Here is a 13,556-nt window from a genome sequence, read left to right as displayed (position 1 = left end):
CAGCAGCACGTGCACGCACACACACACGCGCACACGCACACGCACAACCATGCACCAAGCAATCCATCTGTCTCAGAGAGCCGGCTGTCAGAAATGAAAGTACAATCTCCTGGAACCGAGTCATAGCCTTCTAAAAATGTGCCGTTTTCCCAGACTGAGGAAACTTGTAGGGGTGGGGTGTGCTCACTCCAAGTCCCGAAGGCCAGAGCCTGTCACGGGCCAGCCCCACGCTGCAAGGCTAGAATTCCAACCTGCAGCCAGCGGGCCTGCTCCCAGGGCGCCTACCACCCACTCCCCCTTCCTCGCAGGAAAGGGAAGGGCCAGCCTGGGAGTCACCCCGGCATTTCAGAAGGGGGCATGCCTTTGAGCACACCCCCATCCCCACACCACCGAGGCCCCACATTTTCACATTCGGCTGTTTTTTCTTTCCCTTCTTCCTGTGCCAAGAGAATCAAGCCCTGGCTCCCGCTGCCGACCTGCCTCCCACCCTAAACTGAGCCCCATTCATTAAGCCTGCTCTCAGCCAGGGCAGGACAGGAAGGCAAACAGCACACAGAGCCTGTGAAAGAGACACTCAGAGAGGTTATTTCAAGGGGGATAAGGGGACAAATCCTTGTGGGCGTTTCCACTGCTCCCTACCTTGATGCCCAGTTGTCCCCTTCCCCAAAACAGGTCCCCACCCTCCAGCCTCGCCTAGCTCCTCCCCCTACCTGGCAGGGCCCTCCTACCTGGCCCCAGCCCTGCCCCTGCCCTATTCAGCCCCCACAGCTGCCAGAGGCCTCATCCTCTGCAAGGCCTCATCCTCTGCAAGGCGGACACACTCAGGCTACCCTCCTCCCCAAGGAAAGATCAAACTTCTTGGGAAGGAGGAGGTCCGGGCTTTCTCCTTATGAAACCCTCTGCCCTGGACCGGGGGCCGCTACAATCATCTTTGCGGGGGGAGGGGGCATCCTCACTGCAGATGGTGTAACCCCGGGTTTTCTCCATGCCTATCACCTCCCCTCCAGATACCCCCAAACCACTGGCAGCCACCCAAAATACGGTCTCTTCAATTTCCCCCCACGGCACATTATTAATAAACTACTCCAACTTCGAAGGGAAAGAAGAAAGAGCTCAAACTTTGAAGCCTTGGGAATTAGTAAATCAAGAGCTAAAATTCAAAACAAATGCTCTTTCATGTGGAGCCCCCCCCCTTTTTTTTCTTTTTGCAGTTTTGTTAAACCACGGGATCCCTTCAGAGGCAAGGGCTCCTTCCTAACAGCTTCTCATTAATCTAAATGGCTGCAATTACCTTGGGGGGTGTGGGGAAGAGTTAATAATTGTTTTATCCTCAGTTTCTTTCTAGGACTGGAAAAGCTTTGGGGACATAAAGCCCACCCGTCCCAAAAGGGGCAGTGGGGGGCACACCGTTTAGTGGGTCACACTGTTTGGCTCTCTGGGGGCCGAGAAGGGAGGCACTCAGCCCGGTGGCTCAGTCTGGTGTCGTCATTTCCTCCAGCAGGAGACAGACAAGATGTTATCAATAAGACAAACCTTCCGAACAGTCCCCTTTCAAAAGCTACCACTTCCCTTGCTTATTTCATGTGGTTCGGAGGGGCTGGGGCGCCTCCCTGTACCCTCAGGATTTAAAAAATAAAACCATCTAACAACATCCTGAGTGTGTTATTTTGCCCAGACTCTTTCCTCTCGTTGGGCTTCTTTCTTTCTCTTAGCCTTAGAAAGCAGAAAAGACGCAGCTCCAATGCTGCTGCAGAGGGGTCCTGCCTCCTGGCGGGCTCTGGTCCACTCCCATCCTCACCCCCCCAAGCCCCTCTCCCCTTTCTGGGTCCCTCATTTTCCTGTGCAGTTCTCATGAGGAGCTTTGAGTAAACAATACTCTCTGTCTCCGATAACACTCAGAGTATATACTGCACAGAAATGAAAACCAACACGTCTCCCTGAAGACATTCTCAGCAAGCTCAGTTCCTGGAGAGGGCAGCCTGGGAGGGAACTGGCCAGGATGAACTGAGCCTAAGAGACGCTTGACCAGTTAGTCACCTCCCAAAACAGCGTATGCCACAGTCTCCAAAGACAGTTTTGGTTGTGCACGCCCCCAACGCCCAAAGACAGTTTTACAGCTTCCATCTGAGCTGCCATGATCCTACAACCAATGTCCCAAAAGCAAGAAATGCCCAGAACTCTGCTGGAGTTTTTTTTTTTTTTTTCCTTTTTTTCCAGGTTACTGATGGACACTGGGATGGAAAAAACAGGTAGAAACAGGATGTCGTGTGAAAAAATAAATAAATAAAAAAGGAAATGCCTCTCAGTTACATTGCTAATGAGTTTCTCCAAGTTTATCACTTTCTTATCATGCCCCTCAGGGAAAATGATGCTCCGCTACCCAGTGTCCCTCATCCAATCCCATAACCCTCCAGCACTAAGGAAAACCTTCCATCCAGGGTAGTGGTGCCAACGCCCACTGTCTGCGGTGCCCAAACCCTGTCGCCCCCGACCCCAGACATGCACGACAGCCTTCTGCACTAGGCTGGTTGGGAATCGGGGCTCAGAGAAACATCAAGGACATCTACTCTGACCGCCCATCCTACACGGGATGTGTCCTCAAAAAGTTCCTGAGAGGTAGGATCCACCCCTCTTGAGGCACCCAATGCACAAAGAGCAAAAGAGAAGGAAAAAAAAAAGAGCTGGAATCTAGAACTAGTGACACCAAAGTCACTAAATGGAAGCCTGGAGCTGCTTAACAAGCACCACAAAACACAGCACAACACAGTCCTCAGATGGACCCCATTTTCTCATCTCTGGAGTGTCCTGATATGCAAGGGACTTCAGATCGCCAAGCGGAAGGAAGGGCCACAGAGTCACCAAGGATGATGCACCCAGTTTAACGCACAGAAAAGTGAGAATACCAGACCAGTCTCCAATAATTAAGAGGTCTTGGAATCGCCAGGAAAATCCAAGAAAGCATCTTACCTGAAAGCCCCCCAGGGGCCAGATAATTCGTTCCCCCTGTTTCAGCGGAGGAAGGCACAGCATCTGGACAGTCTGCTGCGGATTCGAAAAGGGGAGAGGAAAAATAAACACACAAATAAATAAATAAAAACACCGAGATTAATTTTTAAGCACATTCTAAACAGCATTAAAGAGAAACCACACATTCCAAGCAGCTGACTCCCAGCCGCGAGACTGATTATGAATGGGCTGCTCTGGCCTTGCTGCCCATCATCAGACAGACCACAGCACCTTGTCATTCGTCTGGGCTTTGGGCAGGCAGTTAATCATTAGTCAAGTCAGGGTCGATCACAGACCGGCTGGAATTTCTCTTGTACTGCAAGTCCCCCATTGAGGAAACCAAGGAGTTTGCCAAGGTCAAAGGAGGCCCAGGTTCCCTCCACCCTGGTGGCTGTATCCCCGCCATCTTTCTCAGAGAAAAATCAAGGGCAGTCTCCTTGCTTGGATCCAGCGGCCTCTCTGCCACTCTCACGGCCCTCATCTTTTTAAAGATAGACTTCCCAGCTCTTTAGGACTTTATCAAGACAGTCATTGGGCTAAAGAAACCTCTCTTTCCTTGTTAACTGAGGTCTAATAAGTATAAGAAAGCATACCCATCTCAAGTACAACTCATGCATTGTAGTCATGATTACACCTGTGCAGAGCTACCACCAGATCAAGACAGAACATTCTGGGCAAGGCTCCCAGCCAGAGGGGAAATGTTCTACCTGCTTCCAGGCCTAGTCCACACTCCCCATGTCTCTGGAAACCTTCCCGGGCAACCCCAGGCCTGCAAGGCTCCCTGCCCTCAGTTCCTATAAAATCGTTCTGGCACCAGCACTTGGAGTTTCCTCCTGCTGTCTTTACTGGATCCTTTACTTTCAGATCCTGTCTGTCCTATACTATAAGCTTCTTCTTCACTGTCTTTGTCACCCTCAGGTACTCGGCACAGTGACCTAAATGTTAATGAGGATAATGACAAATCTAGCTGAGAAATAGACTCGACAACCTCCCTCTAAGCAATTAAAACAAAAAATAATGCCCACAAACCACAACTAATTAGTCCCAGGAAACAAAAATACACAAGACCCTGTAAGCTTTCTGCTCACCTGGCAGATGCCAAACGTACTGAGATCCACAGAGAAAGTCTGGCTCAGACAAAGTGCTGCCCAACTCTGCGGCAAATGCACAGGGTGGATGGTGCAAATGTCAGTTCCCCCCAGGCCAGGCCACCAGCAGGATGTCCCTGGGATGTGCACTCCCAATTTCCCACTGGAACCACTTGGCAAACAGTAAGTCAAGCAAAAGAGCAGCCCAGAGGCCAGCAGCCCCTGGGAGCCCTTTGGTAGCCCAACAGCCATGTCCACTCCCTGATAAAGGCAGATGGAGAACTGGGGCCTGGTCTACACATTGCCCCAAACCACCTCTGGTTTCTACTGCCTGTCCCCCACCTACCCCCACCCCTCAAGTCTCTCTCTAACCCCTCTCCAGCAGGCATTCTCTCTCAGTCTGGAAGAACAACTTTTCAAGAATTCTCCTAAACAAGGGAGGGGGAAGCAGAGGAGTGGTTGCAGGCAGAAGAGAGAAAAGACTGTGTATGATCTCGTTTTATCAGCGTAAAGTATCGTTCCCAACAGGAATATACAGTTTTACAGGATACACTTAATCAAATGGAAAACAATAGGGGACACAGGAAATGGAGCTGCTCGTTAAATGGTGTATACCCTGCACTTTCCAAACTACTTTGATGGCCTTCACCATGTTCTAGAGATAGGCTGCTACCTACCCCCAAACGGAAGACACCCCACATTAAACATGATGACTTATCCATGGCCACTCCCCCCACCTAGCTTTGGCTGGCTGAATCCCAGGGCAAGGTGTGTTTCAAAGGAAGGGCCTGGCATCTCAGGGCATAGCTGGGACCACATTCAGGGTGTCGGCCTGTCTCAGATCAAAGGTAAGCCAGCTCCACACTGGCAACCACAAGCGTTTTTATGAAATGGTGCTCTGCCCTTCTGCAGGGCCTTTGATCTCAGGAGGATTTACAAACATTAATTAGGCCTCCCTACCACCCCTGTGAAGTAGCAAAGTATACCTGTCTGACTGGCACCCAGGTAAACTGAGGCGTCATTGACTAGCCCAAGGGGCCACCCAGTGAGCTGGGCCATACCCAAGAGCTCAGCCCCTGTCCCACAGCTCTTCCTCCCCAGGCCACCAGAGTCCTCACTCTCTTTCCTGCAGGTAGTCAGGCTGAGACAGTATTCAGCATCCAGACTGGCCTCAAGCTACTGCCAAGCTTAGCAAAGAAAGGTCAAAGAAGCCATATCTCCATCGCTTGCCCACAGGAAAGTTCTGCCAAGACAGATCTCTGAAGTCAGGGTCTCAGCTTCTGCTTGTGTTGCCCACTCCCCAGAGCCCAGGCTGGCACACACTCAGAAGTCTGAGGCCATTCTTGGCTCCTATCCACTGCTGAACATTACCAAGTACCCGGTAAGTGCTGGATGCTGTGGGAGAAAGACTCATTCCCCTCTCCCAGCAGCAACAGAGCCCTAGAAGATGCGAACCTGGAACAAGCTGTTGAGAAGAGTACCAGGTAAAAGGGCTGGGATCCCACTTTTCTCACCAAGATAATGGTTCCCAAAGAGCCACTGTCAACTTAGTTTTGAGCTTCCTTTTAAGTACTGTCCAGGACAGAGGAACCACCGCTGCCAACGCCACCCAGTGAGCTGGGCCACCGCCAATGGCAGTATACCCCAGGTATCCCCGCTCTGCCCCAATCCACAGCCCTGGGCACAGAAGGAGAATCTACTGCATTGGAATCATCATATTTTTAGGCAGGCACATCATCAGGCCTCCAGAATGAATGAACCAATAAATGAGTGAATGAAGGAACCACCTAATCTAACTTTTTGATCATCTGGATTTATAAAGAGGCCCAGAAAAGTTAAGAGTAGACTAAATTAAGAGGAAAAGGAAGGCTAGGTCCCAGACTTCTCAACTAGGCTTTGGAGGCTCCATCATGTGCCAATGAGCACTGGCCACCTGGGTCCCCAGCCTAAGCAGGTACAGCACGCCGAGCAACTACCACCCCCCGCCCCGGCATTCTTCAAACTTTCAGACCATGGGATACAGAGAACACAAAGAGCAGAGCCTACAGAGCAATCCCCCCAGCACCCCCCACTCCATAAAGTGAGATCTAATTTCAAACAGCATGCTCTTATTCCTCATGTGATGGGGTTAGGGAGGGAGTCTTCTTGACTTCTGACTGCCACAAGGCACAGCCATCCTGCTCCTAAGTTCAGCTGTGTCTAACACTCTTTCTCAGATGATTCTGCTAGCTTAAGAACACCTAGCACCCAGGTCTCCAAAGATCACACACTTGCAGAGGCTTCAGTAGAATAGCCTGAACCATAGCAAAATGGAGCTCCCAGGTTCACTTTTGGCCCTAGAGTCCCTCCAAAGGCTACAGGGCCCAGCCCCCTCCCCATCACCTCCTTGCCAAGCTGGAGACTTCACAGAAAGGATTTCCTTAGTTGTGCAGCTGATGAGGATTTTAAAAGCTGTCCATTGTAAAACCTTATGCCGGGTTCTCACCTAGTAACCCAAGACCAAAAATTCAATCTAGGGCTTCAAAACTTAAGAATGTAAATGGCTGATCTAAATTAAATTCCCCAGCCAAATACTCTCCCTCTCACGTATAACATGAGGGGCAGCATCCCATCTATAGATCTGACCTCAACACCTCTGGCCACAGCAGCCTGAAAACAAGCCCCAGTCCTCGCTGCCCTTCAAATGTGTCAGAATAGTCCCTTCCACAGGGGGCTTCTCCTCCCTCCAACCTCAAGTCCTGAGGTCCCCTACCACCCTCAAGTCCTTAGACATCGAGGCTGTTTTTCATGTCATTTCTTTTTTTGTTTTGTTTTAAACAAAGCGTTTTGGGTGAGTAACCAGCTGTTTGAGTTTCCGATAGGCAGGTTAATCACTTCCTATTGGCTGATCTGGAGAACTTTTCTCCCCCTTGGAAATGGCACATTCCTGTCTTTGTGGCTTCTCTGTTTACACACATTTTGCTACCTAATGTCAACACTTGCTAATGAATAAATATATCACTCTACTCACTGAAAATGAGGTCCTGGCCTGGCAGAATGACTGCTTAAATCCGGTGAACAGATTTACCCTGGTATCTCTGCAGGAAACCCAAGAGAATGTAACCCTTCCTTCTCTTCCATGGTTTTAGGAGGCTTCTAGGAACCTTTACCCCTATTTGTCTTTACTCCTGGGGCCAAGTGACTGGTCTATCTCTTTAAAGGAAAAATCTTCAAATTTGAAGACTGCAGGAAAAAAAACAAAAACCGGACAGAGATGGCCCCTTGGAGAACTAACCTCATAAAGAATTCCTGAGTCTTGGAGCCAAAAACCCAGTCAAGCTATTCTTTGAGAAAACAGAGTTTGGTAATTTCAGTTAACGTTTGTTACAGATACAGAGGGCTGGTTATCTCCTCATTAATGACCATTTATCTGGTGTTTTGTAAATCGAAAGCAAAATATCACATGCTTTTCAGGCCACTTATTAGACAGGCACCAGGCAAGCAACAATGCCTTCCCAACTTGGGAGCGGTGGAGTCCCGGGAGGGCTGTGGGCTTTGGTTACACTGTTCATTAAAGTATTTAATTTATGACAACACCCCAGCAAAACTTTTAATTAGTGGGGGGAAAGCCCAACAGCTAAAACTCAGAGGCGGAAGGACTTGTAGAATTCCAAGAGCCAAATGAGGCCCAACCCTCCACTTCTTCTCCCAGAAACTTGGCAAAAGAAAGTCACAAACATTATATTTTTTCAGGCACCAGTATACAGGGCACAAAGTTTCAAAGTTACAATCCCTACTTTCCAGGGAATAAATTTCCCCCTGTTAAGAAGGGGCTCCAGGACACAGGAGCCGTCCTTGTTGTCACCCCCACAGTCCCAGTTTTGCTGACCCTTTTTTCTCCCTGGCACTGTTAGCTCCATAGGGTGAGCTCCTGCACTGCCAGCCAGAAGTTGAATGCAGACAACCTCAACAGGGCTGGTGCCAGCCTCAAATGAGCTTTTGCCCTGGCCCCCTGCCATCCAGTGACAAAGCAACAGGCAGGCAGAGCTATGCTAAAAACTTTTATAGCCCCTACCAAGAATTCTGAGAAAACCCGGGAGGAGCACTGACTTGCAGGGGACGGGAGCAGAGGAAACTCGTTAGAATGGTTTTGCCTTTACTTAAATTCTCTGAACTCTTACTCCAAATCAAAGTCTTCTCTGCGCCTTTTTAAAATGTCTCCCCTTCCATCGAATTATCCATTCTTCCCACTGACTCTTCTGGCACTCACAGACTCCGAATTTTCCCATCAACCTGTCCTATTTGGCTCCCAAGACACTTCTGCGTGGATCAAATTCCACGTGTTAAAACTGGGCCAACTTCGGTCACGGAGTGCAAATAGATGAAAAAGGAACAAACTATAAAGCATACCTAAGAACCGTTTTAGAGAAAAAAATATATATACATATATGTATAAAAACACAAAACACAAAAATCCACCAAACTTCCAACAGAGGAAACCTATAACCACCTCCGCGCAAACCCAGCGCCTCCCCAAGCCGCTGCCTGGACATAAAAATCCGCGCTCTAGAGGCTCCGTTTCTAACTTGAGAGAGGGAAGATATTTTTAAAAACATCTACTCACCAGTTGGTTTGAGAAAATCCATCGGGTATCTGGAGTAAGGAGGAGGGGGAGACTCTGGAATTAAAAAAGTAAGAGAAAATAAAGGCCGAGCCATGAGAGAGAGAGATAGAAACTTATGATAACAGAGGCATTCTTTTAGCCCAACTGTTTGTCTTAGCTGTGGGGGTTGGAGGCAGGGCCGCGAGGCGGTGATTGCCTTGATATTTAGCTGTCAGATAAACAAAAGAGGCCGCCTGGCGCCAGCCTCTGCGCTCCGCTCCTGCACGTCTGCGGCCGCCGCCGCCGCCGCGCTCGGCCGGCCCGGCAGGAAACTACCCGCTCGGCCGCGGCTCGGTAGGGCCGCGCACCTCACGTTCCCAGGGCGGGGGCGACAAACAGCCCCCTCCCCGTCCCCAAACTCCGGAGCTCGCTCTCACCGTCCGCCCCTCCCCTCTCCGGCCCGCCCCCCTGGGGTGCAATTCATCTCCGCCCCCGCCGCTCCGGTCCGCACCAGCGCCGGCAACGCAGGGGTCCCCTTTCTCAGCCCACCCGGGAGACGCGCCCCAAGAGTGCAGGTGAACTTGGGAGGATCTGTGGGCGCCCAGGGTGCACCCCTCCCCGCCCTGCACAGAGACGTAGAGAAAAGGGAAGCAATGAAGAAGGCTGGGGTCTCAGTCCAGGCCCCAGTGCAGTAAGGGGCAGCACCGTCACCGAGGCGCTGGGGGCAGGCCATCCTACGGTCAAGTCCGTGCTTTCCTGTGTTGGATGAAAGGAAAAGTGGGGGACACCCAACTTCTCCGGACTCCTTGCTCTTTTACAACCATGGGCTGTCAGAGTTCAGACTAGACGCAGTCCAGTCTCCCATCCTAACCCTATTTGCCCCAAATTCCCCAAAGCTGCGCAGCCAGGGCAGTATCCCGGCCGCTTGTGCCCGAAGTGACTCTCCTTATTTACTAAAAGAGCAGAGACTTCCCAGCCTTTACAACTCGCTTCTCCCAGCCTTCCTTGGCGGGCTTGGCCCAAATCCAACTCCGCCACACACCTCAACGCCTTTCCGGGTGCGGGGGAGGCGTGACCCCTGCTTCTCTCTACACCCCCCCCCAGCTGATCCGGAAATGAGAGCGTCTAGTTTTTAACTGTATGCCTGCAGAGTGTGCAAGAGCAGCCCATAGCCCCCCTAGGAGCGAGAGCGAAAAAATTGTAAGGGAACCCCCAGGGAATGCCCTTCCAGTTTCCCCGTGTCCCTTTACTTCTGTCCCCAAGTCTCCTCCCAGGAAAGACTGTACACTCCTCTCCGGAGAGGTGGCTGCACAAACACACAGCCCACGGGGGCTTTTTCCCACCACTTCAGCGCCAGGGGTAGGGAAAGGGGGCGCAGAACAACTTATTACCTAGTTCGCAGAGTCGGCTAAGGTGATGGGGGTTGCAGCACACCAGCTCGGGGTTGATCTTCCCGTAAGATTCACAGCAACACAGCCTCTTGACTTCCGAGGAATGCCTGAGATCCGGCCACCTGAACACTTTGCACAGCAGGAGGGGGAGCGAATAGGACGGGGGCGGCTGAGTGGGCTGCGAGCCGGCGGGCGCCCCCAGGCCCAGCCTGCAGTCCAGGCGGCCGGGAAGCAAGAGGCACGCGGTGCGCGTACCGCCGCGGGACTCCACGGCCTGGAGCAGCAGCTCCAGCTGCCGTTCCTTCAGTTTCTTGAGCACCGAGTGTGTGAGCGCCTTCAGATCCGCCTCGGAGCCCCCGGCCGCGCCGGTGCCCGCCACTGGGGGATGGGGATGGTGGTGACCTTTGGCACCTCGGACCGCCTTGCCCAGGCAGCAGCCAGCCCTGCCTGCGCCGCCGCCACTGGCCCCATGCGCCCGGCCGTCCGTCGCCCCTTCTCCCCGCAGCTCGCCTCCTCCTCCGCCTCCCCCCGCACCCTCCTCCTCGTCCTCGCCGCCGGGCGCACGGCTCCTCCAGAGACGCCGGACGAGCGCAGATCGTTTGGTCCTGAACATGCGGGGCGAGCAGGCGAGGAGAAAAGTCGTTTGCCGGCTAAGGAGCGAACATGACCTCCGCACACCATGAAGAAGTCGGGCGCCGAGTTGGGGCAGCAGGCGCAGGCGACAACAGCAGCAACAGGGGCCCGGGCAGGAGCGGCGGCGGCCCGAGGGGCGCTCCGTGGCATGCGCCAGTCTCCCGGAGGCCGGGGCGCGCGCGGGGGCCCGGAGGCGCCCGCCGGGGTTCGGGGGCCTGCGCTCCGGCTGCCCCACCCCGCGCGGCCCGCGCCGTGCGCGGCTCTCGGGCCCCGGCGCACCCCGGAGGAACGCGGCTGCCTCTTCCCTGGGGGCGGCGAAGCCTGCCCGGGTCAACGCCTCCCCAAAAAGAGGCCCCCCCGCAGCGGCTCCCGATTGTCGGGCTCGCCAGCCTCGGCTTCCTACATGGAAGATCCGCGGGGGCAAAAAACGAAAGGCGTTCGGCTGGGCTGAAGGGAGGAAAAAGCCTCTTTCCCCCTTGCTAAGCAACTTAATTTGGGGGTGGGGAGAAGCAGGCAATTTAAAAAAAAAAAAAAAAGCTTGAGCACAGGTTCTTTTTTTCCTCTATATCCTTAGTAACCGGATCTCCTCGAATTCCGTACACACGAAGACTCGGGGAAGGGGGTCGAGTGGACTTCACCCCGCATGAGATGTCTGGCGAAATACGGAGGCTCTTTCAAATTTAAGAATCAAATATGCAAAGCCCCAAATGAAAACCACCTCCTTGCACCCTGGAGGTCTGGGGCCGTAAGGCTGGAGCTGGGGTCTTAAAAAAAATGTTTACAAAGTAAAACAAGACGTTTGAGGGGTGGAAAAAAAACGTATCCACGAGTTACATCCCCTCTTTTTCCTTGCAGATCCCCTCTGGTCTTCTCCTTTTCTGCCAAAAAAAAAAAAATCGTATATATTTTTAATCCACAGAAAGCTTTGGCTAGGCTGCTTCGATCCTCAGCATCTGGATGTTTTAGGGGAGTCTCTGGTCTTTCCTCCTGCGCTCCCTGGGGCTCCGGTCCTCGGCGGGGACTTCCTCAGGGCTGGCGGGGGCGCAGGGGCAGAAGATGCTGCGGCGACGGCAGCGCCCGGCGGGGCTGACAGCGCGGGGGAGGGCGGCGCGGCGGCGGCGGCGGGCCCCTGGAGGGTCGCGCGCTCTCGCCCTCCTGGGCGCAAGCTGCTGGCTAGTGCGGGGGCCGCCGGTGCCCCCTCCCCTGGCGGCCGGGGCTCCCCGTATGGGCTGCTCGCCCCAACCCCGCTGAGGCGGCAGGAGGCCCCGGTGTCCTCACGCCGCCTCCTCCTCCGAGACTCTCCTCGTCGCGCCCGGGAGCCTCCTTGTCCCCCGTCCGCCCTCTCCTGGCGCTCGGGTCCTTCTGCCGCCGCCGGGAGCTTGCCGCGCCGCACTCAGGGGCTCCGGGGCCGGGCGCTCGGCAGCTCGGCGCCGGCAGGCTGGCTCTGTCTCCGGCGGCTCTCTCCGGCGCGGCGAGCTGACCGAGCACGGCGCCCGGCTGGCTCGGCTGGCGCGGCTCGGGGACAGGATCCTCCGTGCGCCGAGCGAACGAGCTAGTGTGCCCGGGGCTCGTCGCCTCCCGCAAGGCCTCCCTCTCCCTTCCCTCCCCCTTCCTCCCCTTCCCTCCCCCGCCCCCAGCCGCCGCCGCCGCCGCCGCCTCCTCCCCCCTCCCCCCGCGGGCCCTCTGCTCTGCTGGTTCCACTGCGCAGTGGCGCGCCCGGCTCCGGCCTCGTCACGTGGCCGTCTAGACACCCTGTCGCTTTAAAAAAAAAAGCGATTGTGTTTCGCAAACAACAGATCGGATTTCTAAAAGCTATTTCTCCCCCCGCCCCCTCGGCCCCGCCACCCCCTCCTAGGTCTGCAGAGGGGGGGGGGATGGCGAGTAAAGGTGGGGAGCAAAGGGGCTCTCTGAATCCACTGAGACTTGACCCGATCAGAGGAGAAATGGGAAGCCCCGAGAGCACCCAGCGGGCTTCGCTGGCGAGTTTTGCAGCGGAACGAGCCGGTCGGTGGCCCGATTTAGAACCAGCCCGTGGAGCTTCGCTGTGGCTGTCCCGCGCGCTCGCCCTGGCGCTTCATTCATTCGTTTTGTTTTAAAGACCCTGGCGGCGGATCCCTTGGCCGCGCGGGAGGGAAGGGGGAGGAGAGCGCTGTCTTCGTTTAAAAGACATTTACACCGGACTGGACCAAGGCCCTGGGAGGTGTGCGCTGGAGGGAACAGCCGGGCCGCCGAGGGCGGGGAGGCGGCGCGAATGTGACCTCAGCGGCGGCCGCGCGCTCCCTCCCGCCCTCTCCCGCTCCGGGCTCGGGTTTCTAGGACTGCCTGGAGAAGTGTGTCTTGTGCGCAGCTCTGGAATGCATTTGGCCGGCTGACGAGCTGCGAGGGGCAGCATCCTGGCGGGAGAAGGCGGGGGAGGTGGAGTCCGGGGGTGGGGGCTCGCCCGCCAGCCGCGGACAGGTTTCCTCTGGAGCCCGGAAGACCTCAGCCACCCCACCTCCCGGCGCGGGAAGGTTACCTTTTGGAGCAGACCTGCCTAATACATGCATATGCATGCGGGGCCTGTTTCTGCGCCCTCATAGGCCCAGCAGCTTTCAAGGTGCTTAGGGTCAGAGAGTTTATCCGCTGACCCCAGGTTTGGAAGAAGGATAGACCGGCTCGCTGGCAGATTGCTGCGTGGAAATGGGTAAAGCATTGGTAGGGCGAAGGACCAGAAACATTTACTTCTTGAAAGCAGATGGTACTGGGAAACGTAGTGATTTAAATATATAGGCATCAGTATTGACGAGGCCACTGGTTGGCATGGTGATCTAACCTCGCATCTTATTCAGTGAAATAGGTTTTTTGAAAGTCATTTAG

General features: G+C 54.4%; 1 protein-coding gene across 2 annotated transcripts in view; it reads right to left on the bottom strand.

The window, feature by feature from the left end:
- SMAD7 (SMAD family member 7) overlaps positions 1-11,231 on the bottom strand; it is a 30,085-nt gene extending 18,854 nt beyond the window's left edge. The window contains exons 1-3 of one of the 2 annotated variants that reach the window (XM_039842006.1): positions 10,068-11,231; positions 8,698-8,751; positions 2,968-3,042 (exon numbers count right to left, since the gene is read on the bottom strand). In XM_039842006.1, coding sequence (XP_039697940.1) covers positions 2,968-3,042; positions 8,698-8,751; positions 10,068-10,680 — 742 coding nt within the window. In that variant the 5' untranslated portion in view covers positions 10,681-11,231. The remainder of the gene's footprint in view (positions 1-2,967; positions 3,043-8,697; positions 8,752-10,067) is intronic. The other variant, XM_039842015.1, reaches the window with a different exon arrangement.
- Between the last annotated feature and the right edge of the window lie 2,325 nt (positions 11,232-13,556).

Source organism: Pteropus medius, unplaced genomic scaffold (genome assembly GCF_902729225.1).
Source record: "Pteropus medius unplaced genomic scaffold, Ma_sr-lr_union100, whole genome shotgun sequence".
Lineage (NCBI taxonomy): Eukaryota > Metazoa > Chordata > Mammalia > Chiroptera > Pteropodidae > Pteropus > Pteropus medius.
The sequence above is the reverse complement of the archived record's forward strand: the minus strand, read 5'-3'. Positions and strand labels throughout refer to the sequence as shown.